At 46.1% G+C, this 25833-nt stretch overlaps 3 protein-coding genes across 7 annotated transcripts in view; 1 reads left to right on the top strand and 2 right to left on the bottom strand.

Annotated features, from left to right (window-relative positions):
• Window positions 1-34: 34 nt before the first annotated feature.
• Window positions 35-6299, bottom strand: Cuedc2 (CUE domain containing 2). Of its 2 annotated transcripts, none has more exons than XM_046450445.2 (9): window positions 6151-6299; window positions 1918-2004; window positions 1441-1584; window positions 1288-1349; window positions 1073-1200; window positions 805-987; window positions 612-673; window positions 463-523; window positions 35-370 (listed from the first exon to the last, which is right to left on the bottom strand). In XM_046450445.2, exons 2-9 carry the CDS (start codon window positions 1989-1991, stop codon window positions 224-226), a joined length of 861 nt encoding a protein of 286 aa, XP_046306401.1. In that variant the 5' UTR covers window positions 1992-2004; window positions 6151-6299; the 3' UTR covers window positions 35-223. The 2 variants fall into 2 exon arrangements, with proteins under 2 accessions (XP_046306401.1, XP_046306402.1); XM_046450446.2 differs by having other exon boundaries at window positions 1918-2001; window positions 6151-6293.
• Window positions 6300-8760: 2461 nt separating this feature from the next.
• The window catches only part of Mfsd13a (major facilitator superfamily domain containing 13A), a 33648-nt gene continuing 16575 nt past the window's right edge, over window positions 8761-25833 (top strand). The window contains exon 1 of one of the 4 annotated variants that reach the window (XM_046449829.2): window positions 8761-8779. The gene's annotated coding sequence lies outside the window, so the exon portion shown is untranslated. Of the gene's footprint in view, window positions 8780-25046; window positions 25139-25833 lie in introns of those variants that run through there. The other 3 variants (XM_046449825.2, XM_046449827.2, XM_046449828.2) reach the window with 3 other exon arrangements.
• CUNH10orf95 (chromosome unknown C10orf95 homolog) lies at window positions 13434-17563 on the bottom strand. The gene is made up of 2 exons (XM_046449831.2): window positions 17344-17563; window positions 13434-17085 (listed from the first exon to the last, which is right to left on the bottom strand). The coding sequence occupies exon 2, from the start codon at window positions 17029-17031 to the stop codon at window positions 16396-16398; it is 636 nt and encodes a 211-aa protein (XP_046305787.1). The 5' UTR covers window positions 17032-17085; window positions 17344-17563; the 3' UTR covers window positions 13434-16395.

Consider the following 25833-nt stretch of genomic DNA (forward strand, 5'->3'; position numbering starts at 1 on the left):
CATGAGGCAAAAATGACCAGAATGCACTCACACCTTCCTTGGGCCATCTTTACTGTGCCCTTGGAGGCAGGTTTGAGAGTAGGTTAACACTGTGGAACAACAAAGTAGAGAAGAGGAAAAAGAAGGTGACAGGAGTAAGGGAGGCCCCTGTGTGGGGGTGTAGGGCTCCTGCATCCCTCTGAGATCTGAGCCTAGAAGGCTCCAGCAGAGTCCAGCAAGTGCCTCAGTGGAAGCGGTACTTCCTGGCCGGCTTGAGATTGATATATGTGGCCTTCATCTCCTCAGCCTCAGGGTTACGCACATCTTTGAATCGCTCTCCTTTGGTGCTCACCACCTGATTGTCAATGTATCGGATCAGCTTCTTGGGGGCCTGTTGGGCAATCAGGCAATCAGGTAGTGAGTAGAAGAAGCCAGGAGTCAGTCTCCTGACTTCACATCCCTAGCTGCCCCCAACCCTCTTACCTCCTTGGGAGCCATGGGTCGGTGAATCTTCTGATCCTCTGCACTATCCACCATCATGTACCTGCCAAAAACTGGATGGCTGAAGCTCCTGCCACCCTAGGAAGACCCTTCTGCCCTGCCCTACCCAGCCCAGCCCAGCCCAGGCTCACTTCTGCAAGATGAAGGACTTCAACTCATCTTTCTGGGGGCCCCTGAGGCGCCTAGGTAGGTCCTGTGGAGAGGAAAGGTCTCGTGTAGATCCAATGGCACCAGCAGGGAAAACAGATGGGAATGAGAAGGGGAGGGGCGCTTAACAACAAGCCTAGGCTGTGTGGGTGGGAGGACAGGGCTACGATGGGATACCTGACTGGGGCCATCCCAGGCTGGAGACCCCTCTTCTTTCCCCTCTACCAGCATCTGCACAGCTTCTTCCAAGTCCCCCCGTGCTTTAGTCAGCACCCACTGGGCCTGCTCCATTGAACAGGTAGGGAACACCTCCAAGAGTACATCCACACCCGGAAGCAGCTCCTCCTCAGCGCCAGCTGCCTGTGGGCACAAACATTGACAAGAGGCAGCACTTCCTCCTTTCCCACCCCCAAGGTCCCAAATCAGTATCTTCCTCTACTAGTACCTCATCTTGGGTGTCCCCAGCAGCAGCAGGAGACCTGGCCTCTTCTTTGCGCTTTTCAGGCCGCTGCAAGGGCTCTGGGGAGATGGGAACCTGACCTTGGATACAAGAGCTCTGTGGTTGCAGGTTCTCTTAAAAGAGGTAGAGAGGGCATCAGGTTTACCAGGGGCGTGGAGGAAGGATTAGGAATCCCCCAAGTGTCTGAATCCCAGACTCACCTTTGTTCTTGGCATCACTGAGCTGCCCAGAGAGCTTCTTCATCATGTCCCCTATTGTGCCCCTAAAGGAAGAGGAAGGCAGTGAGAGGACTACTTTGCCTACCCCGCACAACCAGCCATTCCCCCATCCATTTAGCCCCTGCCAGGCCTTACCTGGGAATATGGGCAAAGCCAGGCACATAAGCCTCCATCATCTCAGTGAAGGCCTCCATATCAAAGTTCTCCTCTGATGGTCCTGAGGGGCCCAGCTCCTCCATGACCCCAAGCACATAGGAGAAGATAACTTCATCCAAGCCACTGTAGGAAGAGGACAGGACAAGCCCCAGGTAGGACACTTTACACCTGTAGTACCCCCACCTAGCCTGAGACTCCAGCCTTTGGCTTCATAGGATCTATGAGTTAGACCTCAATCCTTGAGGGCAAAGAGTATTCCCCTCCTCCTCAGAGTTTTGGTTTTCCATCCATCCAATAAAAGTAATGACAAGATGACAGGGAAGGCCACCTCAACAAATCAAAATCAGCCCTCCCCATCTCAGGAACACAGCCAAGTGCTTTCCACCCATCTTGCCACTGGTCAGGCCCCAGAGCACTGCCTGGCAGCCACAGCCTCAGCCCTGGCTGGTTCTCTACCTGAGGTCGGCCTCTGGGAGGTTTGTCTGGACAAACTCAAGGAGTGCTGCACTGACGATCCTCTCCAGCTCCATGATCTCTCCTCTTCTGAAGGGACACAAGACAAAGGATTACCAAGCCCTCTTATGCCTGCCCTCACTCACTGGGCCTGGGTCAGTGGCTCCTCCCTGCCCTCCTGCTATAGAACCATCTGTTGAGTTGCCCTCCCAGCTCCCCCAAATAGTCACAGCCCCTTCCACTACCCATGTCTACCACCTCCAGCTTAAGGCAGGACACAGCATTGTCTCCAGAAAGCTGCCCCACCACTCCCCAACCTTCAGCCCCCCATTTCTCCCCATCCCTCATACCATTCCCCAACAGCTAGCCCAGACCCTCTGGTAAAAAGTCAAGGTCTTAGGGTCACATGCCTCCTGGCTGAGGAATCTCATAATTGAGGGAGCACTTGGCCCCCAAGTCCAACCACAAAGGGCTCCATTGTCTAGCCACCCACCCTCTGCACAAAGGGGCTTTTCTGGCTCTGGGACCTAAAAAGAAGGGAGAGTCTTTCATGGATTCTCTCTTGCCCAGACCCTGCCCTTCTAGCAGCCTGGCACTGTTTAGAAGACTTTGCATCCTCCTTTCCCAGGCTTACAGAGCCCCATAAGCCTGTAAGATCTGGCCCTTGCTCACCTCCCCAACCTCACCATCCCTCCTCACTCCTGCCCACAGCCTCCTTACTGTTCCTCAAACCTGTTGAGCATCTTCCTGCCTATACCTGTAGACATCTTTAGGGATCATGCCCTCACTTCCTCCAGAGCTTTGCTCAACTGTTAACCTCCTCAGAGAGATCTTCTACCAAAACTAGTTATTTTCCACAATACTCAACCCCTTACATGTTATTTTATGTTTATTTGCCTAATATCTGTCCTACAGAATGTATTATAAGCTCTAAGAGTAGAGGAACTGTCTTGATCACCGGTGTTAGACTCAGCACCTAGGAAAATGTTCACATTTAATGGGTACTCGGTAAATACTTGTTTACTTAGTTTGGCTCCATCTAAACACTTCTGACTCCCCAAAGACTATTTAGGAGTGAGAGACACAGAGGTAGTAAGGAATGGCTGCAGACCCATAGGTCCAGACGTCAGTTCATTCTCCCATTTGGAAGGCTCAGAGATATCTCACCTTCCACCCACCCTAAACTCATATCTTCCCAAATTTGTGCATTTCCACTCCAAGCCACTTCCTCCTGTTTCACCAGCTCACACCACTCATTTTGCTGCAGAACATGAAACTTGGGGATTGCCCTTGATCTTGCCCTCTCTCACCCACATCTGTACTCACTAAGTCCTATCAAATCCAATGCTTTATTATTCTCCATCTATCCACTTATCCCTCCAGGCTGGCTTCTATTCCAACATCTTTACTGGCATTTCTCAGGCTAAGATTACTAGTTACTTTTTCAGGTTTCAGGTCTAGCCAAGTTGAACCATATGAGATTGCTAGTTTTGTCTGGTTCTGGGCTACCAAAAGAGAGAGCACTTTCTTATGGTTTCACCTAACATTTGCCCTTTTGATAACACCAACTATGGTTTTTGATATATCCCATTCTCCTGTTTTCCTTCTCTCTGGCCATTTCTTCCCTGGCTCCCTCTTTGCCCTCTTCTCTGCCACTCTTTTCAGGCTCACAGCCACTTCTCTCTCCTCACTCTGCACACCCTCCCTCTCTGGAAGATCTCACTGGGCCCACATTCTTAAGTACCAACTTTATGTCATCAATTCCCAAATGTCAAATCTCTAATCTAGTCTTCTCCGAGCTACAAACTTTTGTCTCTATCTCTATGACATGGCCAAGTGCATGTCTTACAGGCATCTCACACTTAACATGTCCCAAAATAACTTCTCCAGTTTTCTACTCCTTCAGGTCCATCCTCCCTAAATGTATGTATAGGCGTGCAGCTATTCCTGCCACAGGTCTGGAAATTATCCTTGACAGCATCTTACCCTTTACTTTCCTCTAGCCAGTCACGAAGCGCTGACCATTTTCTCTTTACACATCTACTTTTCTCCTCTCACTCTTGCTTTCAAAGAGGTTTCTAACCCTTCTCCCCACAACAGTCCCTGGATCATGCCCCTCTACTCTGGCCTGCTTTCAGTTTGTGAACATTCAAGCCCCTGATCTTCTAGAACTGGTATGATGGCTACGATTTTATACCCTCGTTACAAACAACGTTTTTCCTTACATAGCAGGACCTTTCACAGCTGTAGTTAACAGATTATATGGACAATGTTTAATGTTTCTTACAGTTGTTTCATGAAGGCAGGGACTATACACCCAGCTTATTCACCAGTACATATTCAGCACCCCCCATGAAGTAGGCACTCAATAAATATGTATTCACAGATGAAGAAAGTGAAGCTCAGTTAAGGTTTAAGTCCAGAGTTAGGTGTATAGCTCAGTGATAAAGCACTTGCCCTGGATTCAATTCCCAGTACCACCACCAAAAGAGAGAGGGAGACAGAGAGAAAGATTTAAGTCTTGGTCACCCCTAGTTTAGTGCCTGTTCTAAGGTCTACTTGGGATGGGGATATTAAGACTTCCAACTGAGTTGGGACAGGGCTACCATCTATGATCACAGCTGCCTGCTCCTCTAATCAGTAACACAGAGCTGCTGTGAGAGCACAGGGTCACTTTGGAAAGTAGGAGTGAATAACTCAGTTTACAAGGAAGATGCCTACCTCCTGCTTCAAAACTTTAGCCATGGGCCCCCAGGAATTGCAAGATAGCTCAGGCCAGGCATACCAGATCTCTTCAAGCAGCTTCTCTGAGGGGATGACCCTTCAGGACTTATTACCCTCACTTCCTGGTTGCTATCAGCAGTCTGGCAACCTCTGTTGGACACACTCATGGCTGCTGCAGTAAAGTCCAGTTTCTAGGGAAAAAACTTCTCAGGGATATGTTTGATGTCTTTAGGTTTCTAACCAAGGTCTGGGGGTCAGGGAGTTGTTATCAGGAAACTCCTCATTTTCCCCAAATAAAGTCTTCTTTGCCTAAGCTTTTATCCTGGCTTGTTATTACTTCCTGGGGGGTCCCAAATCAGGGACCAATGGTTGAAATGTGACTATTATCTTAAGTTCTGCTTAAACACTTCTGATGATGCTAAAAAGTTGGCTTGGCACTTACGTATTGTTTACCAGGCATTGCTAAAAGCACTTTATTGTATTAATTTTACATAATTCTCAAAATAACCCTAAAACGTAGACACTGAAATTAGCCCATTTTACCTGAAAAGAAATAGAGGCACTGAGAGGTTATTTGCCCAAGGTCACAGAGCAAGCTAATGGCAGATTCACACCCAGTTAAGTCTGGCTCCAGAAGCCTCACTATTAACAACCACACCATCTCTCATGATGCCAATGGTGTGGTTCAAGCCTATATTATGATCCTCTCCTGCCTAACCAGCTGTCTTGAGTATTTTAGAATCTCTGCTCACACCATTCTCCCTGCTCAGAACATTCTTTCCTCTGTCTCTTCAAGTCCCATTCTGCAGGACTCACTTCCTCTCTGCAGCCAACCCTGACTACCCCATCTTCCCTCCCCGATTTGGCTTCCAAGGGCCAAGCACAGGCCTGCCTGTTCCAGATGCTCAACAGAGATTCTCTTGGCAAGTTAGACTTGAGTAAGATCGGTGTGGAAGGAGTCCTGGGGAACTCAGGCAGCACGGGGGCATCTAGCACCGAGGTCTATCACTGCTTCTTCCAGCACCTACAAAGCCTTGCTCCTGGGGTCCTAGACCCATAACGAAGGCCCAAGAATATACTATTTTCACCTGATCCCCAAGTCACGCCTTAAAGGAACCAAGGACATTGAGGGGAACAAGAGATTCACCTTCCACACTCAGATGGGTGTACAAACGGGTAGTGGGGGTGTGGGCGGGAGTGGTGCACAGGAAGTGGGATCGCAATGATGGCGGACCCTGGAAGCAAGAGCTCCCTGAACCCAATAGTGGGACACCGTAAGCGTCCCGAATAGTGGGCCTGAGGGCATAGGGATGGGGTTACAGCCTTGGGGGACAAATGAAGGGGCAGGCCTGCACAAACTGGATGTGCCTTGCTACAGGCCACAGCGAAAATCAGAAATGGGAGTCTGGTGGCCCCGGGGAAGGTGCCGTGGGAGAACACGTAGGACGGCAACCTGGGTTATGCTCTCCGCGACTCTCCTAGCCCGGGGCCAGGGGCTGGAGGGGAAATCACCTGCTCCGTCGGGCGCCGCCAGCGATTTGTCCCGCGCGATGCAGCTCTCATCCCCCAGCCCCACCAACGAGATCAAAGGCGGGGCCTAGAGTGGTTCGCTTTCAGGGGTGCCGAGGTTGCCATTTTTGAGAAGGGCAAATTGCCCGTAACAGGGCGGAGCTTCGGGAACCTATTCTCAAGTGTCCCGGGGCTTGGGACCGGCTCCCGAGGCGGCCATTTTTGTTGCGGGAGGTCTCATCAGTGGGTGGAATCACAGTGGCAGGGACAGTAACCTGCCTTGTTCCTCGCGTCGTCAGTCCGAAACCCAGAACCTTTCTGTCACGCCTATGTTCTTCCTATCCACCTTATTTCCTTGCCCCCAGGATCCCCACCCTGAAATTCTGTAGTTTTGCCCTTAGGACTTCCGTGTTTTTCCTTCCCTTCCACAGTCTTCGTGGCTCCCTGGTTGGATCTGGTGGCCCAACTGCAAGGCCTGGTGTTCTTCCCCAAATCCCACAGTCTCCACCCCAGTTTCAAGTCCTGTCATTCAGTCAATTTTTAGGGACTGACTTCCCCACTTTGTCTTTCTGATCCTTTCCCAACAGCTATTTCTCCAATATCTCCCTGTGATTGGTGGTGGGGGCTACGGGATTTGGGGAAGGTCCCCGTGGTGAGGGTGGATCTGAGCCCAGATTCAGGATGGCCTGCAGACTATACCCACCACCAGTGTCCTATGCCATGTTGGCAGGGTTACTGATCTAGGACAGTACAGCTGCGCGCTAGGACCCAGCAAGATCTCAGCTTCCTCTTTCTGTTCCTGTCTCCGCTTCCCCAGACTGCCCTGTGGGTAAGCCCACAGCCATCCCTTCCTGGGAACCTCAAAAGGGAAAGAGTTCCCTTGGACTGCGATTAGCTAGTCCATCCTAATCACCAAGAATGAGCCCCTTTCAGTGTTAGTCCCCTTGTAGGGTACAGAGGACTCTAAAGCTGTCCTTGCCCTCTGGGAGCTTATAGTCTAAGGGAGAAAGTCCCACTCTCTCTTCTCTCCTAGGGACAGGGGCAGTGCCAAGATAAGGAGAAAAGGGATTACTGCTCAGGCTTACCACGCGTATACCTTACCACAGACTCCCTCCTCCCCAGGAGGATCCTCTGGCTTCAGAGAAGAGCAGATTGTTGGTTATTGAGAGGGAACGAGGAAGGAGGAGGCAGGAGCATATTTGGCCTGGCTTCTCCCATAAAAACAGGGCCACTGCCAGCCCGAAGCTGCTGGGGTTAATGAGGGATGGGGCGACAGCCACTTTGAACTCTAACCAGACAGGCCCCTGGGAAGGGGGTGATGGGCACCCCTATCAGCCCTAGGCCTCTGCCAGCCCTTCCCTCCTCCTCCTCCACCCTCCTGTCCATTGCACAATGCTGATGACTAGCCCCTTACCACCCCGCCCCTTACCACCCCCATTCCCAAACTTTCAGGTTTTCTCAGTAGGCTACCGCTAGGTCTGGGAGGAGACCCATACAACTCTTTCTGATTCTGTGCTTTCCCCCTCCCCATCTCCTGATTCTTGGATATCAGAAAGAATTTCCTGAGCGTTTAGGGAAGTGTAATGGGAAAGCTTTCTCAGGAGGAACCCCCTCCATTTCCAATTCAAACTCTGGAAAGACCCAACTCTGTGCAGCAGAGGTCAGGTTCTGGAGTCCAAGGAGAGGGGCAGTGCCAAGATAAGGAGAAAAGGGATTACTGCTCAGTCTTTTATTATTATTATTATTATTATTATTATTATTATTTGTAGATGGACACAATACCTTTATTTGTTTTTATTTTTATGTGGTGCTGGGGTTCGAACCCAGTGCCTCATGCATGCTAGGCAAGCGCTGTACCACTGAGCCACAACCCCAGCCCCACTGTTCAATCTTACCGCCTGAAGGTGGTAAGGAGAAAGGTGAAAAAGGTAAAAAGACCAAGGAGAGGGACCACCACCAACACAAGGACATACAAATTGCAGGGGGCGGGGAACTCCATGGAACCCTTGCCCTGCTTGGGATTCCACAACTGTCCTGATCTTAAATCTCTGATTAGATCTAAGTCTCTCCATCCCCAAGAAGAGAGCTGACTCCACTTGCCCTTAGAGTGCTGCTTCACACCTCACAGAGAGAAGGAGGTGGAGTGATGCCTGCCCTTCGCATCCCTCAAATGAATTTTACCACAAGTGCCTGGGTGCAGGGTCCTCCTTGGCTGACAGGAAAAGCTAGGAACCTATGCTGAAGCTTCCCCTGGCATATCAATCCCCCACCATCTTGCCTCAGAATGAGGAATGGGACTTGAATTCAGCATCCAAGGCAGATGTTCCAGGCATTAAGAGCAGAGAAAGAACCAGCAGGCTGATTTCAAAGGGAGTGTGAGAGGGTACGGTCAGAGGCTTAGATGAGAAAGGAGACCCTTGGAAGAATGGAAGGGGTCCCCGCTCTGGCTTGAGGTCAGAAAGGGCTCTCTGGGCAGGGTGCCTAACCCTCCCACACCTTCCTTCTTTCTCAGAAGAGCCACATGGGGCGGGGATGGAGGAGCTGGGGCAGGGTGGGGGCCTTTTTAAGGAGCTCCTTCCCAGAGCATGACTGCAGATCCAGCCCCAGAAACGCCAGAGAGGAGGCTTCATGGGTAAGTGCTGCCCTCTACTTGGGATTCAGTGGGGCTGGGGGCAGGGCTGCCAGCCTGGCTTTCCTTCTTTCTCCAGGGATAGGCTGCACCTTTGCCCTGTGAGTGAGGACAGCACTCAGCTGTCGATTTAACTCTCCAGAAAATGAAAGTGTGTTTCAGGGAAATCTTTCAGCTATCCCAAACACTTAAAGATCTTCATTCAGGTGAGAGGTTTTGTGGAAGCAGCACTTCTGAACTCCTATCTTGGAGATCCCTATTGGCTCTAGAAGCCTCCCTGTTTGAAGATATACCCTTCTCAGAATACATATTCTGGCACTTTCCCCAGGCCCTCAACTCTTCAGCCAGGAGATGATATCTGGACTGGAGATGACAGGACCGAATATGTGAAACCCAGGCTCTGGGGGACAGAATCACTGCTATGGCCCTGAGCCCCCTCCCCTCATACCCTACTCCAGTTCCCAATGGAATTTGGGAACCATTGTCCATTTCCCTTGCTGTGATCTCCCATTTTCAGCTCCAAGCTCAGCACCCCTCAACCCTGAGTAGAAAGTATCTTGAGATTCCAGGTTCTACCCTGGGTCTCTACTTGCTCGTATGGGGAAAAATTCATACAAGGAAGCAAGGGAGGATAGCATGCAGGCAGAGAGAACTTTGGCCACTTGGCTCTGAGAACTGAATTCCATAGGCCATGAGCTCTAGCAAATGCCCTAGGTACTCAGTTCTGGTGCCCGGCTGTGCCACACCATCAATGCCAAGACCATGGGGGTATCTATGGCTCCAGCTCACACCATTCCAGACAAGTGCTCTTGTAGGCACCCTTCCTGTCCACTGACTAAATCTTATTAACTGTGACTTGGTCTACACTTCTACTCAAAGATTCAATGACTCTCCAAGTCTTTTTACCGTTAACAGCTTGAATGGTATGACCTCCACTTAGCTTTGGAGCCTAATCTTCCATTGCTGTTGCCCTCCAATAAGACTGCTGCTTTCTGCTCCTGCCAACATGCTTTTGCTCCTGCTGGACCCTTCCTTGGTTTTTGAGACGCTTCTTTCCCATCACTATCTGTTGGAATCCTATATATATCCTTCAAATCCCCTCTTAGATGTCTTTTCAATAAGCTTCTTTCAGGTTGGGGTTGTGGCTCCATGGTAGAGTGCTTGCCTAGCATGTGTGAAGCACTGAGTTCAATTCGCACCACATGTAAATAAATGAATAAAATAAAGGTCCATCAACAAATATATATATATATATATATATATATATATATATATATATATATATACACACACACACACACACACATACGTATACATACATACATACATACATATGTATATTTAAAACAAGAAGCTTCTTTCTTTCAACTCCCCAACAGAAAGCAAATTACCCACACTCCTCCCCAGTAAGGCTGGGTTCAGGAGCTCCCTACTTCATAGTATTTACCCTAGTGTTCTGCAAATAGTAGTTCCTTAATAAATGTTCTTTTGTTTTGTTGAGTGTGTCTCATGTGTGAAGAGACGATCTGACCTAGACGTTAAGACCTATCAGATACAATCTTGGTACATTCTCAATGTATAACTGGGTAAGTCGTTAATATCTATGGGCTTCAGTTTCCTCATCTGTAAGTGGAAATAATAGTTATGTGTACATCGAAGTTTTGTGAATTTTAAACTTAATGGGTTGGTAATTTCTGCATGGAACTTAAGCATAGTTGGTACATAGAAGTTCTCAGTGTGTGAGGTTATGATTCTTATTCTTTTCCCTTAAGTAGAATGAGAGCTATCCAAAGGTAAGGGCAGTTGTGGCCTGGAGTAGGGCTTGAAATTTGTCAGTCAGGTCTTCCATGCTCGGCTGAGTAAGTCTGGGTCAAGACTAGCAGGATGAGACCATCAGGATCAGCGCTTGGTAACCCAGGCTGAGATCTGGGAGCTCTGGATTCCCACCTATTATTGTATGACCATGGGTGAATCACTCCCTCACTCAGGCCCTACTTTCCTAGCATAATGTAAATTTAGAGGGTTGAAGCATATGAATAGCAAAGTGTTTTATGAGTTCTGCACTTCTAAGGGTTAAGTTCAAAGAAAAGATCAAACAAGAAAGCATTCAGGTTTCCTGCAGGCTGTACATCCACAGGGCTGGGAGTGAGGTGGGATGCTGGATTGCATGGAGGAGCAGCACCTCTTTCTAAAAGCTTGTAGTCAGGGTCCTTCCTCCCTTACCTTGGCTGGGGATAGGGGTAAATTTATGTGCAGCCAGGGGCATTTCTGAGACTAAGTAGAAGACAGGGAGGAATATCTATGAGCAATGTAGATCCTCAAAGATGGGGAGAAATGCTGGGGATATAGCTCAGTTGATAAAATGCTTGCTTTTCATGCACACCACCCTGCTTCAATCTCCAGCATCACACAAACACACACACACACACAAAATGGCGGCGGGGGGGGGGGATTGAGAACCTGCAAGTACTTGGACCCAAGAAGACAGAGAGGGAAGGGAATACAAACCACAGTTTAATGGTGTGAGGCTCACCATTTTTTGAAACCTGAATTGTTTAAAAAGGGGATTTGAGGAGCTGGGGTTGTGGCTCAGTGGTAGAGTGCTCACCTCACACATGAGAGACCCTGGGGTCGATCCTCAGCACCACATAAAAGAAATAAATAAACAAAATAAAGATATTGTGTCCATGTATAACTAAAAAAATATATAAAAAAAATAAAAAAAGGAATTTGAAAAGGCTTACCAACATGCAAACAATTCTCCAAGCTTAGAAAATCAAAGCAGGCTGGGCATGGTGGTATATTCCTATAATCCCAGTGGCTCTGGAGGCTGACTCAGGAGGCTGATGCAGTAGGATCACAATTTCAAAGCCAGCATCAGCAATTTAGCTAGGTCCTAAGCAATTAAGTGAGACCCTGTTTTGAAATAAAATATAAAAAAGGGCTGGTGCAACTGGGGTTATAGCTCAGCGGTAGAGCACTTGCCTCGCACATATGAGGTACTGGGTTCCATCCTCTGCACCACATAAAAAATAAATAAATAAATACATAAAATGAAGATTTTTGTGTCCATCTTTTAAAAAACCTTTTTTTTTTTAAAGGGTTAGGCATGTGAATCAGTGGTTGAGTGCCTCCAGATTCAATCCCTAGTACCCACCCCACTTCCCAAAATAAATTAAAGCAGCCAGGTACAGTGGTGCATGCTTGTAATTTCAGCAAGTTGGGAGGCTGAGGCAGGAAGATTGCAAATTAAAGGATAGCTTCTGCCATCTTAGCAAGACCCTGTCTCCTGGATTCAGTTCCCACTACCAAAGTATCAGTGACCTAGGTATGTAATACCTCTATTTTTTAAAACTCCTTTTTTTTAAAAAAAAATTTTTTTTAGTTGTAGATGGACACAATACCTTTATTTTATTTATTTATTTTTATGTGGTGCTGAGGATTGAACTAGTGCCTCGATACATGCTAGGCAAGCGCTCTACCAGCCCCAGCCCAAAACTCCTTTTTTTTTCTTTTTTGAGAGAGAGAGAGAAAGAATTTTTTTAATATTTATTTTTTTTAGTTCTCGGCGGACACAACATCTTTGTTTGTATGTGGTGCTGAGGATCCAACCCAGGCTGCATGCATGCCAGGTGAATGCGCTACCGCTTGAGCCACATCCCCAGCCCGAAAACTCCTTTTTTTAATATTTATTTTTAAGTTGTAGTTGGACACAGCACCTTTATTTATTTATTTTTATGTGGTGCTGAGGATCAAGCCGACCACCTCACATGTGCAAGGCAGGCGCTCTACCACTGAGCCATAACCCCAGCCCTTAAACCTCTTTTTTATATTTTAACTCTAAAAATATCAGTTTAGTTTTGTTGTGGTGATGTTTTTTGTTTGTTTGTTGGTTTTTTTTTTTTTTTCAGTACTGGGGACCAAACTAGGGTCTCACATTTGCAAAGAAAGTACTCTACCAGAGGGTTGTGGCTAAGTGGTAGAGTGCTTGCTGAACATGCATGAGGCACTGGGTTCGATCCTTAGAACCACATAAAAATAAACAAAATAAAGGTATTGGGTCCATCTACAACTAAAAAAATATATAAAAAAAGAAAGTACTCTATCATTGGAGTGCATCCCTAGTCCTATTAGTTTTTAAAATATTTTATTTATTTATTTCAAAATCTTTTATTTGTTTGCTTAATTTTTAGTATTGGGGATTGAACACAAGGGTGCTTAGCCACACTGAGCCACATTTCCCACACTTTTTGTTTTTTATTTTTGAGACAGGGTATCACTAAGGTGATAAGGCTGGCTTTGAACTCATATTCCTCTTGTCTCAGCCTCCAGAGTCACTGGGACTGCAGGCATGTACCAGTGCACTGGAACTTTTGGAGATTATATATATATATATATATATATATATATATATACATACATACACATACATACATACATACATATATATTTAACTTTTATTTTTTAGTTGTTGATAGACACAATAACCTTTATTTTATTTTTATGTGGTGCTGAGGATTGAACCCAGTGCCTCATGCATGCTAGGCAAGCACTCTACCTCTGAGCCACAACCCCAGCCCCTGGACATATATGTTCTTTTTTTTTTTTTTTTTTTTTTGGTACCAGGTATTGAACTCAGGGGCACTCAACCACTGAGCCACATCCCCAGCTCTATTTTGTATTTTATTTAGAGACAGGGTCTCATTGAGTTGCTTAGCACCTCACTTTTGCTGAGACTGGCTTTGAACTTGCGATCCTCCTGCCTCAGCCTCCCAAGCTGCTGGGGATTACAGGCATGCACCCTTGCACCCAGCTGGAAATAAATATTCTTTAAAAACATTTTTTTTTTAGTTGTTGTTGGACACATACCTTTATTTTATTTATTTTTATGTGGTGCTGTGGATTGAACCCAGGGCCTCGAACGTGCTAGGGAAACGCTCTACCGCTGAGCCATAACCCCAGCCCCTATTCTTCTTCTTCTTCTTCTTTTTTTGTGATATTTATATCTTAGTTGTAGTTGGACACAATACCTTTTAGATTTATTTATTTATTTACTTATATGTGGGGCTGAGGATCGAACCCAGGGCCCCACATGTGCTAGGTGAGCACATTGAGCCACAACCCCAGCCCTGGAAATATATATTCTCAAGAAAAATTAATAGGGGGCTTCAGAAGTAGAATGCTCACCTACCATGCGTGAAGCACTGGGTTTGATCCTCTGCACTACATAAAAATAAAATAAAGCTATTGTGTCCACCCATAACTAAAAAATACATACTAAAAAAAGTTAAAAAATTAATAGGGAAAAAATATTTCTGAAAGAGAAAGTATCTTGTAGGGTAAAGTAATACTTTTGTCTTGAAACCCAAAATGATTTCTTTGTCATTTTTATTGACTTATTTATTTAGGCTATACTGGGGACCAAACCTAGGGCCTCACACATGCCAGGTAAGTGTTCTACACTAAACCACTATGCTAAAACACTAATCCTTAGCCTCAAGTCCACAATGAAAGAAAAGACAAAACTAAGGATATAAACAAGTTATAAAATGTCGAAGTAAGTTACATAAGGTTTATGAAAGGTAAATCTTGAAAAGTTTGTGTGTGATTAAGTTGACTGTAATTGGCACAAAGTTACTTAGGTTCCCCCCCACATGGTCAAATTTTAATATACTGATATAGAACAAAGTCTAATCCTCTGTGTTTAAAAACAACAAGGGTTCCTTAAAACACTGATCTGCTCCATGTCTGCTTTGAGCATAGTCCTTGCTACCCTGCACCACTGCATCATATTTTAAAACTGACATTTTTTTTCTTTCTCTTTTCCTTAACCTTGAAGGAAGGAAAATTACATTTTTTCCCATTCTAGGCCAAGTTGTCTATCCTTGGACACACACACTACAAGAATAAAATAATTCAGACTTCAGTAGTGTCAAAAGATCTAAAAAATGGCTATTTCTCAAAACTACAAATAATTTATGACCCTGAATAGGGCACAATTGGAATGTAGCCATTGAATCACCTCTTTAAGGACACATTGTTCCCTTGGTAGTGTCACCATGTTTCTCCTTTGCTAACAAAAAGACCAAAACTTCACAAAGTTGATAAATCCAGTCACAAAAATATGATCATATACATATTGTTACATAAAATATGAAATATTCAAATTATTAAATAAAATGATTGTATTCATATTATGACTATATTCATATGTTATTGTTATCAGCAAAAATTGACTAATTGTCTTTATTAAAGACAAACTTTATTTGACTATGTTCAGTTGAATATTTTAAAGAGATTTTTAACCATCAATTAAAAAAAAAAGACAACCCAAAACTTTCCTTTTTACTCAAAACCTTGTCTTCATTATTGGACTGATATTAAGGACAAAGCAAAGACTGAGTTTTCCAAAACATTATCTATCAAGATAATTTCTTGTGTCTATTAGGTTTAAAATCAAGTGTGTTTTTACTCTTACTAATTTCACTTTGTAACTACTACCTGTTAGTATTTTGCAAAAGTACTACTTCTAACCAGAATAACCTGAATTAAGACAATAAGGCATCACCTCCAGGACAGATAGGATATCTGACTTGCAGTACTGATACAAATCCCAATTAAATGGGAAGAGTAATTGTAAAATTAGAAATCCTAAAGTTAAAACCCATTACTCCCATTTCAAGAATGGTGAAACTGGCCTGCTGGATGTTTAAAACCAAAACTTGGAGACCAAAGTCAAAGAAGTTAAAAAGTCTAAAGAAAATGCAATCAATATTTTGGCCCATGCCCTCTAAGGTCAACCAGGATCCAGGGAATGATGGGAACCCTTTAAAGCCCCTTAACTCCAGTGAGTCACCCAACCTTCAAATCAGGAGGATTGTGAGAACCCTAGAGAACAGGAAGTCAACCAGTGCACATTCTGTAAAGAGGGTCATTGGAGAGAGAAATGTCCCAATGCTTCTAAGGGAAGCCATATGTGGTCAGGAAGACTCTGACTTTATCCTGGCAGATGGCATGACCAGTAGGAGAAAGCTAAAGGAGTGCTGGAGATATAGCTCAGTTGGTAGAGTGCTTGCCTTGCATGCACAAGGCCTGGGTTCAATCCCTAGCACCACCACCACACATACACAAAAAAACTAAAGGAGCCAAGGTCTGAAGATCCCTGATAAATCTCTGCTGACTCTTAGCAGGAGATAGAAAAACAAGGTCAATTTTGACCAATTTGGTCTTAAACACCTGGCAGGAAAGTATAACCAAAGCACAGTGTTTAAAAAAAGGCAATGGCTCTTTTAATGCAACTTGAGATGTGTACTTGGGTCAGTCCTCCCAAAAGTAAATGAAACTGGAAGGCTATAATGAAAGTGTTCTTATACAGGAGTACCTGACACTGCCAGAGTCCCAAGTTTGTTCTGAATCAAATGATTTGAGATTTACAAATCTTCCTAACCTCCTACATAGGTAAGCTCCATATGATATGATTAGCTAGCCCTGATATTTTGACCTGATTGGTCTAAAAGATGAATGTGACAAGTCAAAGTCCTAACTTTACCAACAGCATTCTAAGTGACACAGCTAAAGGGATCCTTCAACTAACACAAAAATAATGCCAATAAAAAAGCTCAGCCTAGGCCCTTCCTCTTCTTGGGACGGCCGCGCTCCGCGGCTTCCCGGGCTGGGCTGCTGCTGTCACCGCTATTGGGCCGTCGCAGTACGCGCCTCTCCACCCGGTACTCCGGCTGGCCGACGCGCGGCGCCGCCTGCAGCAGGAACTCGCCGCGGCTGTGGGTGACGCGCACGTAGGTGCGCGGATACGTGCCGTACACTCGCCGCAGTTCCCGGCACACGAAGTCGGGCAGCTGCAGATCCTGGCCGTGCGTGCGTTCCACGCGGCCCCATCGCAGTTCGGCTTGCACATTGCCACCCTCGGGCCACGGCGCCCAGCTCTCGGCTGCGGATTCCTGCAGCGACGGCCTCAGGAGGCGGGCGGCAGGGGCCGGCGAGCTAAGGGCGGCGGCGTAGGCTGCTGGGAAGGCCCACCAGGGTGGAGTGGCGGCAGGAGATACGCTCGGGCGGTAAAAACAGTGGTATTCTCGCGGGGCCGCCCTCTCTCCCACGCACAAGCTCGCTGGCCGGCTGCAGAAGTTGTGGGCCTGGATGGGAGGCAGCAGCAGAGGGGCGGGCAGGTAGGTGTAGGTGAGGGGCTGCAGCGGAGGCCAGGCACTCTCCCCGCGCGGCAGGCAGACGTAAGAGTACATGGTGTGAACCTCAGGCAGCAGGCCTTTTCACTGGGGCTCCATTCTGGTTCAGACCTGTGGCGGGGCGGTGTTTGGATATAGATTTAATTCTTACTGTCACCCGGAACCCTGGGCTCTCCTTTCTGGCAGGAGCCTCACTTGCCTACCTCAAGGCTTTGGAGGATCGCCCTAAATCAGGTGTTGAATTCTCCTCCTCCTCCCATCTTGTCCCAGGTTTGGGCCTGAACCCCAGGCTTTCAGCAGGCCTTAAGGACCCTAGACCTTTTTAAGCCCTCAAACCCTGGCGTGCCCTTTCAATAACTTCACACTCACTTGTCTCCTTCACCCTGGGGAGGTTAGTCTCCAGCATTTGGGGTAGCCAGAGGGTTCCAGCAGGAGGCTTCTCTCCACCACTTGTTAGTTGCAGCTGCTCCCCGCCATACCCTGCCTCACTCAGCCACACCTCCCTGTTACCAGGCAAAGGGAAACACCTTGAACTGGCTAGGAGCCTGCCAGTTTGTCTACACCTGGGTGAGCGTAGGGTCACAGTGGCTCCAAGCTGGAAGCAGTGGCCTGAGCTCAGGGATGCCCACCTACAATATCATTGAAGCCTTCTTCTTTTTTTGATCAAGTTTGCTCCCCCTCCAAAAAAAAGAAGTTTGCTCCCCATCCCCTAGCCCCTCCAGTGGATTGGGTTCTCCTAACATCTGAGTGAAGCTCCTGCACACTAGGACCTTCCTGCATTGAATTTTGCTTGTGAGCATCTGACTTCAAGTTGATATCAACTCTAGGAAGGTGCACTTAACATAGCAAGGAATTATAGATACACAATAAAAGTGTTGACCAGGACTTATAAAGGTTAAATGACTTGCCCAGACTCATTTATGGTAAAGGCAAAATTCTACCCTACATCTGTCTCAAGACTCATGCTCACAATATTAGTCTTTTTTTTTTTGTACTGGGTATTGAACCCAGGGGCACTTTACCACTGAGCTATGTCCCAGCCCTTTTTTATTTTTTAGTTTGAGATGGGATCTCACTAAGTTGCTGAGGGTCTTGCTAAGTTGCTGAGGCCGGCTTCTGTAGGAAGCCATTCATGAAATACGTGAGAATCTTCTCTGGCATGAAGCCAGGGAGATTTAGATTTGGCCTTGGGAACCATCTGTCACTCTCCCATAGCAATAGATTGCCCAATGCACGTGACCTTTATCTCTGGTCTGCTAGGAAGATCCCCCATAGTAGCTCTGGAGATGGGTGTAACCCTTTGGGAACTGGACAGCCCACCTTTAACCTTTTTTGATGAAGAACATTCTATGGAAGGCCTTTGATATTTCCCAATATAAATAAAGCAGGCACAGGCTCCATTTTGCCATAGTATAGAAGCTCCATCCGCTTGCCCGTCCTCCCCCACCCCTGGCGCCCCAATTTTGAAACTATTTTCTGTGTCCTTTGTTTTTTTCCATTCTATATTTTTTCTAGCTTTTATTTCTCAGCCAGCCTTTTCCACCAAGGGGAACCCCATTTCCATGGCCCTTGCGGGATGTGGGCGAGAGGCTTCAAACATACCATCCTCCTACCTCAGCCTCCCAGAATCAAATGAGATCAGGCATGTAACACTGTGCCCAGCACAATATTAGTTTTATTGCCAATCCATGCTGGAACTGCTTTCAGACTATCTCACAATCCCTCTCACTGTAGAATATTACACAAGCACTTGTAATTCTTCATAGCCATGTGAAGAACAGATTGACATTCTCATTTAATAGCTAAGGAACCCTGCATGGTTGCGCACACCTGTAATCTCAGAGGCTCGGAGGTTGAGACAGGAGGATTGTAAGTTCAAAGCCAGCTTCAGCAACAGTGGGACACTAAGCAACTCAGTGAGACCCTGTCTCTAAATAAAATACAAAATAGGGCTGGGAATGTGGCTCAATGGTTGAGTGCCCCTGAGTTCAAAACCTTTCAATACCTGGTATCAAAAAAAAAAAGCTAAGGAACCAGAGGCTCAGAGGAGGCTACTTTCCCAGGATCACACAGATTAAAAGCAGCAAAGTGAAAATTGAACTCAGCCCAACTGATGCCAAAGCCTACAGGCCACTTGGATAAAGCCAGAAAGATTGCTTCTGATGGCATGAGTACTGTGAGCTCCAGTCCCCTGTGATAGTGGGTTCACCTATTTTTCTGGTGGGGTGAGTGGTCATTATGAATGATTAAAACTGATACCCAGCTTGGGGCTGCTATGCTATCACTTTCTCCCCACTTTTCTATTGACTTAAGCAGCATAACCAGCTTGAGTATCCTTCAAAACCCAGCCACTCCCTGGGAAGATCTCCCACAGTCACCCTGGCAATGTTACATTAGTCCTAACTAAGCTCCTCTCCCAAGTCTAATTTTGGCCAGTGGCCTAGTGAAGACAGCTGCTGAGGTCAGTATCTGAATAGAGAAAAGGGACTTGGCTAGGGTTTCATTTGGAATCTACCTAATACTCCCTACCCTACAGCTTCAAGACAGAGCCTTGCTCTCTGTCCACTCTAAGGACTCATCCTAGGGAGACAGTGGTCCTTTTGGGTGAAGCCTTCTATGGTAGGTAGAATAATGCCTGTCCCCCAAAGATGTCACTAATTTCATCCCTGGAAACCTATGAATTCGGCAAGTGGGAGTTAAGGTTGCAGATGATGTTAGGGTTGTGAGTTAGCTCACCTAAGAAGATTATCCTGGATTATCTAATGGTCCCAGTGTAATTACAGGGGCCCTTAAATGTGAAAGAGGGAGGCTAAAGAGTCAGAGTGACGACATGTAAAAAAGACTTGACCAGTCATTTCTGGCTTTGAAGATGGAATGGGCTCATGAGCAAGGAATGCAGGCAGCCTCTCGAAGCTGGAAAGGGTAGGAAAATAGATCCACCCAGACAGACTCTAGAAAGGAATACATTGGCTGGGGTTGTGGCTCAGCAGTAGAGCGCTCACCTAGCATGAGCAAGGCCCTGGGTTCAATCCTCAGCACCCCACAAAAATAAAATAAAGATATTATGTTCAACTACAACTAAATTTTTTTTTTTAAAAAAAGAAATGAATACAGTCATGTCAATACCTTGATTTTAGCCAACAAGATAAATTTCAGACTTCCAGCCTCTAGAACTGTAAGCTAATAAATTTGTTTTAAGCTGTTAAATTTGGTAATTTGTTACAACAGCAATAGGAGACTAATATATAATACCCCACTCCAATTTGTATAACTTTCCCTCCCCTAAAATCCTAGCACTCAGAGTGTCCAAGGCTACACTTGGACTAACCTCAACCCAGCCTTGAGATCAGTGACAGTCCAGTGAGACTGGCCAGTTTTCCCACCTGTTCTCAATCGCCCAAGAGAATGTAGTCACATTTTGGTGAGGGGTGGGGCTCATGCATGACCAAGCTCAAGTAGAGCCTGGGATGGTGAGGAACCTGCATTTTAATTGTGGTCCCTACATTCCTGCTGAAGATTTCTGCTGATCTGGGAAGGATGTTTTCAGGCAAAACAAGAAAAATAAGGATCAAGCTGTGAGTTTCTCAGTGAATCCTTCACCCTGATTCCAGTAACAGCCCCCTTATTTTTGGAGTCACCCACTGGTTCTCAAATGGTTCTGGTGGAGTTGATTATTCTGTCCATAAGTTTTCGGTGATTTAGGACTAAGTGAATCAGCCCTGCCATCCCGCTGGCCATAGTTTAGGCTGGCCAATATGAGCCAAACCCAGAGCTTTGTTCCTTTATTCCTTGGAGGAAAGTTCTTTCTTCCTGAACAGAAATCTGAAATAATGCATTCTGGGCCATGGGGGGAAGGCTTCCTGAGTGTGGAACCTAGATCAGAGAGGTAGGAAACTAGGGGAGCGGATAATTTCTTCAAATATAGTGTGTATCCATTTTTTGTAGTTACGGGAAATCCAATATGTTTCAAGGAATCAGGCAGTGATGTGGCCTGTGACACCTGAAGTCCCCTCCTAGTTTTCTCTGTGCTTGACAACCAGGAAGAGGAATAAGAGATAATAACAAGGTAAAAGGTTACATTGTTGAAATCAGAAGGCTAAGGGACCTCAGAATGTAACCACGGGGCATTAAATGCAACATGAAGGATCCAAGGTCTATCCTTTTCTTCTTCCCCCCAAAGTTTCACATATTTACTAGCAAACCAACCCAACCACTACTACAAAAGCTTCATAGCTAAAAAATAAAATTACATTCCCAGTTAAATATTCTCCACCATCTAGACAGTGGTAACATTTTCAATTTGATGTGACAAGATGATCATAACCTTTATATATCATAACCTTTATACGCATAAACGTGTGCCATTTCTTGTGTAATTCCTTACAGACCTAACTTGGTTCTCCCCCAATGTCTCCTCTTGGAGCTGTACCTGATTTTATTACACTGTTCATTCAAATACATTGAAGAATGGAACAGTTTTGGTTTTGTTTCTTGGCCAGGAATTACTTAATTTTAAATCTCATGAGAAGATACAGCGAGGAACTGAGTCAAGTGCACACACCACAAGGCTGAAAAATCCAAGTTCTCTCATAGAGATTATCTCTTATCAGTCTTCCCCATCCCACCATTTCCCTACTGGACTCCCAGGGAGGGTTAAGGAAAGACTCAGGGTTTGCTTTGAAATAAAGGCATACACTAGCCAGAGATGGAAGGGCAGGGGAAATTCCCTTAGCAAATTTACAAGGGACGTAGTGTGCCAAACCTACAATGAATGCTGAAATTTAGCTCTCTGTCTTCATAGCCAGGAAAGCATAGAAGGAGGTGAGGGGTGGGGAGAGGGAAGAATTGATCATCTTTCTTCTAGTCATGAGGGCATTCTGGAAGAGGGCTTTCAGCAGTCACTTAAGTCTAAAAAGTGTGTGTGTGTGTGTGTGTGTGTATGTGTGTCTGTCTGTCTATTTATCTGTCTCTAGGAGAGTATATAGGTTCAGTTTGATGTGACTGCAGCCATCTTGAGTTGTAACTGTCATGACTGCCCCAGAGTAGCCCTAGTTGGCTTTTTCTGCACGCCTCTCAGCAAAGTATAAACAGACAAACAATTAGAGTGGTATGTGGAGCGTTAAAAAACTGGACCCTGGCACCAGGAATATGCCTTATACTAGCTTAAGATAAGCTTAAGATATGCCTAGAATGAGGTCATCTTTGTTCTAAAATTATATACATCCTTCCTTCTGACCCAAATTTCAGGGGTTCAACTGGTTTATTACTGACATTTCAGTCAATAAGTCCTTGAATAAACAACACTCTGAAATTCTGTATCTGTCTGCCTTTTTTAATCCTAGGGTACCTTGGGCCTGGGCCTCATACACTAGGACTGTGTTGTTTTGGAAAAGGGGGAAACAGAAGGTGAGAAGAGAGCTTGTAGGGGTGGGCTTGGGGAGAAGGAGGACAATGAGACAGCCTGGTGGATTATGTATGCTGGGAGGAGGTTCATGGAATCACTAGGGGTTCTACAGGATCTGGTTGAACAGGCTCTAGCCCCTGGACACAGGGCTTCTCTTGATACTGGAAATGGTATCAACAGTGACAATAAAAATGAAATAGGATCACATGAATGTGGTTATACAAGCAAGGCTTTAAATGGTGTTTCTACTTCAGCAAGAAGGGGGATACAGCCCTAACTGAGAGTGTCAGGCTGGCTCAAACAAAGGACAAGATGTATAGATTTCATGGCATCTTCAGGGTAGACAGGGACCTGTCTTTTGATGTCATCACATGTAGAGGTGAGATTTTATTTGCGCTCTTCATCATGTTGCGCTATATGTCTTACTACCATCTTAAGTCTCTGTCTTGAGGTGTTTTTTTTTTATTATGCTAATAAAGTAAGGTAACTGCACATTACTTTAGTGACTGTTCTGCATAGTGTGCTTTACCCTCACTACTTGGAATTTGCCCCTTTTCATCTGGGAGAGTCCCTAAGATTTTCAGAACAGGGAAGACTATTGTCTCAGTGTGTTTGATTTTCATGAGCTTGTCTGGCTCTGGCTTCTTGGGATTTCTGCTGACTGCATAGTCTTAGAAGGCTGAGCTGGCTGCCCAGCCTCCCTTCTCCTGGGATGTTATCTGACTTCCATGGCCTTGAAGACTGATTTACTTTTTTTTTTTTTTTTTAAATATTTATTTATTTATTTTTCGGTGGACACAACATCTTTGTTTGTATGTGGTGCTGAGGATCGAACCCGGGCCGCACGCATGCCAGGCGAGCGCGCTACCACTTGAGCCACATCCCCAGCCCCTGATTTACTTTTTAACTCCTAGTTTTCTGGCATGCATGCTAACCCTGTAAGAGCTAGCTTGGCTGTCTGATTGTGTTGGACCATTTGCTATTCGTGAGCCCTTTGCTATGTTGTCACAAAGGAAGAAGGGGACAATATTCCTGTTAGAAGGAGTTTGCTGAAAAGAATCAACAAAGGCATAGAATCAACAATGCACAAATGCTTATACCCCTGTTTCTCATTTAATGCTCACAAAATCTTGGTAAGGCATAAAACAGAGATTAACAAAAGGAAGGTCCCTTAGCCAAGTGATGGAGTTGGGCTGGGCATGGTGGTGCTGGCCTAAAATCCCAGCCACTGGAAGCAGGCAAGTTTCAAGTTCAAGGCCAGTCTTGACCCAGTCTTAAAACAAAAGGGGGGGGCTGGGGATGTGGCTCAAGCGGTAGCGCGCTCACCTGGCATGCGTGCGGCCCGGGTTCGATCCTCAGCACCACATACAACCAAAGATGTTGTGTCCGCCGAAAACTAAAATAAATAAATAAACATTAAAAAATTCTTTAAAAAAAAAAAAAAAAAAAACAAAAAAAAACAAAAGGGCTGGGATTGTAGCTCAGTGGTTAAGCACCCTGGTTCAATCCCTCATACCAATAAATAATTATAAAAAAATTAAAAGGGCTGAGGATATAGCTTGATGATAAGTCACCCCTGGGTTCAATCTCCAGTAACTGCTCCCACACACACACAAAAAAGTGGAATACAGGACTGAGTCCTAGGTTCCCCAGAAGCCAAAGGCCATACTTCTTGCTTTATATTCTATGGTAGGGAAACTGGAAAGGGCTGCAATGTGTGTTGTTTGTTTTCTTAGTAATCTATCTAGATTTACAGAAGAAAGATCTGGAACACCCTCCACAGACTAGAGGAAATCATATGGACTTGATATTGAGGTCCTAAACAGGGGTAGGAAGAGGAAAGACTCCTGCTCTAGGAATTAGAAGTGCTGGACTCCAGCTTGGCTGGGCCTCTTGCTTGTCCAAAAGTCACTGAATCCCTCTGAATCTCAATTTACTCATCTCTTTAAAAGGAGATAATAGCATTTAGCTCCTAGGTATACTGTGACTCAACATAAAAATGTATGTGGGATTCTTAACACAGTTAGGGTAGTAGTAAGAGCTCGGTATTCCTTGTTGTTGTTGTTGTTGTTATTATTATTATTATTAGGAGGAGGAGGAGGAGCAGGAGGAGGAAGCTTGGCGCGGTGACAAGGTGACAAACACCTGTAATCTCAGTGACTCTGAAGGCTGGGGCAGGGGGATTGCAAATTCAAGGCCAGCCCCAGCAATTTAGTGAGACTCCGGCTCAAAAGAAAAACATAAAAAGGTTTGGGGATGTAGCTCAGTAGTAAAGTGCCCCTGTGTTCAATCACCAGTACAAAGGAAAACAAAAACTAAAAATAGGGCCGGGGCTGTAGCTCAGTGGCAGAGCACTTGCCTAGTATGTGTGAGGCACACAGCTCAAGCTGGGCCTGTCCACCCTTGAGCGGCTCACAGTCCAGCATTAGGGAGTCCCAGGTCGTGCCACTATCATCTCCAAACCCTCCTCGGTTGTGCATTCAGGCAGTGCATAATGCTTGAAGGAAGGCTCCCAGGTCTGTTTGCTAGTGTCCACTGTTTTTGGTCGCTCAGGGCAAGAGCCCAAGATAAACATGGCTGCTGCAGCCTCAGGCCTGGGTCACCTGCCAGAGCTGCGGTCCCCGGAGCTGCGCAGAGCCAATCGCTGGGCGGGGGCGGAGGGAGAGAGCGGGGAAGCCCGGGGCTTCGGGTGCGCAGGCGCACTGTCTCGCACCTGGCTTTCCGCAGCCTTGGAATTAGGCTTCGCCTGCTAGGATTACGGTGAGGGGCCGGCGGGTGGTCTGGGCTCCCGTGGGTTGGACTTGAGGCCAGTCTGACACAAATGACAAGCCCAAGTGGGGTAGGAAATGCTCTCTGCTCTGGGAGTCGTGGAGACTGTTTTCGGGGGTCCTTGAGGTGATCAGGTTGTGGATTTGGAGAGTTCTGGGTTAATGGCGGGAGAAGCTGGGTTCGAGGGTCAAGGCTGAAATCCGTGCAGAAAGGCTTGGGGTGTAGGGGGAAGGGGATGCAATGGGTCTGATAGCTCCCTGGGCATATGGGGTTGAGGGATGTCATGGGGCAGACGAGGATCCATTCATTGACATGACTCTTAACCTGGTGGCGCAGAACCACTTCGGAGGATTAAAAAATATATATATTTATTTTTGTAGTTGTAGATGGACAGCATGATTTTATTTTATTTTTATGTGGTGCTGAGGACTGAACCCAGTGCCTCACACTTGCAAGGCTAACACTCTGCCCCGGAGATACAGCCCCAGCCCACTTGGGAGGCTTTTTAAAAAACATTAATGTGCCAGGTGTGGTGGCACACGCCTGTAATCCCAGCGACTCCGGAGGCTGAGGCAGGAGGATCGCAAATTCGAGGACCGCCTGGGCAATTTAACAAGATTCTTTCTCAGAATTTTAAAATAAAAAGGGCTGATGGTGACAGTGATAGAGTACCCTTGGGTTTAAGC

The sequence above is a fragment of the Marmota monax genome, unplaced genomic scaffold (genome assembly GCF_021218885.2).
Source record: "Marmota monax isolate L192 unplaced genomic scaffold, Marmota_monax_Labrador192_F-V1.1 WCK01_AAM20220418_F8-fsc00004, whole genome shotgun sequence".
NCBI lineage: Eukaryota > Metazoa > Chordata > Mammalia > Rodentia > Sciuridae > Marmota > Marmota monax.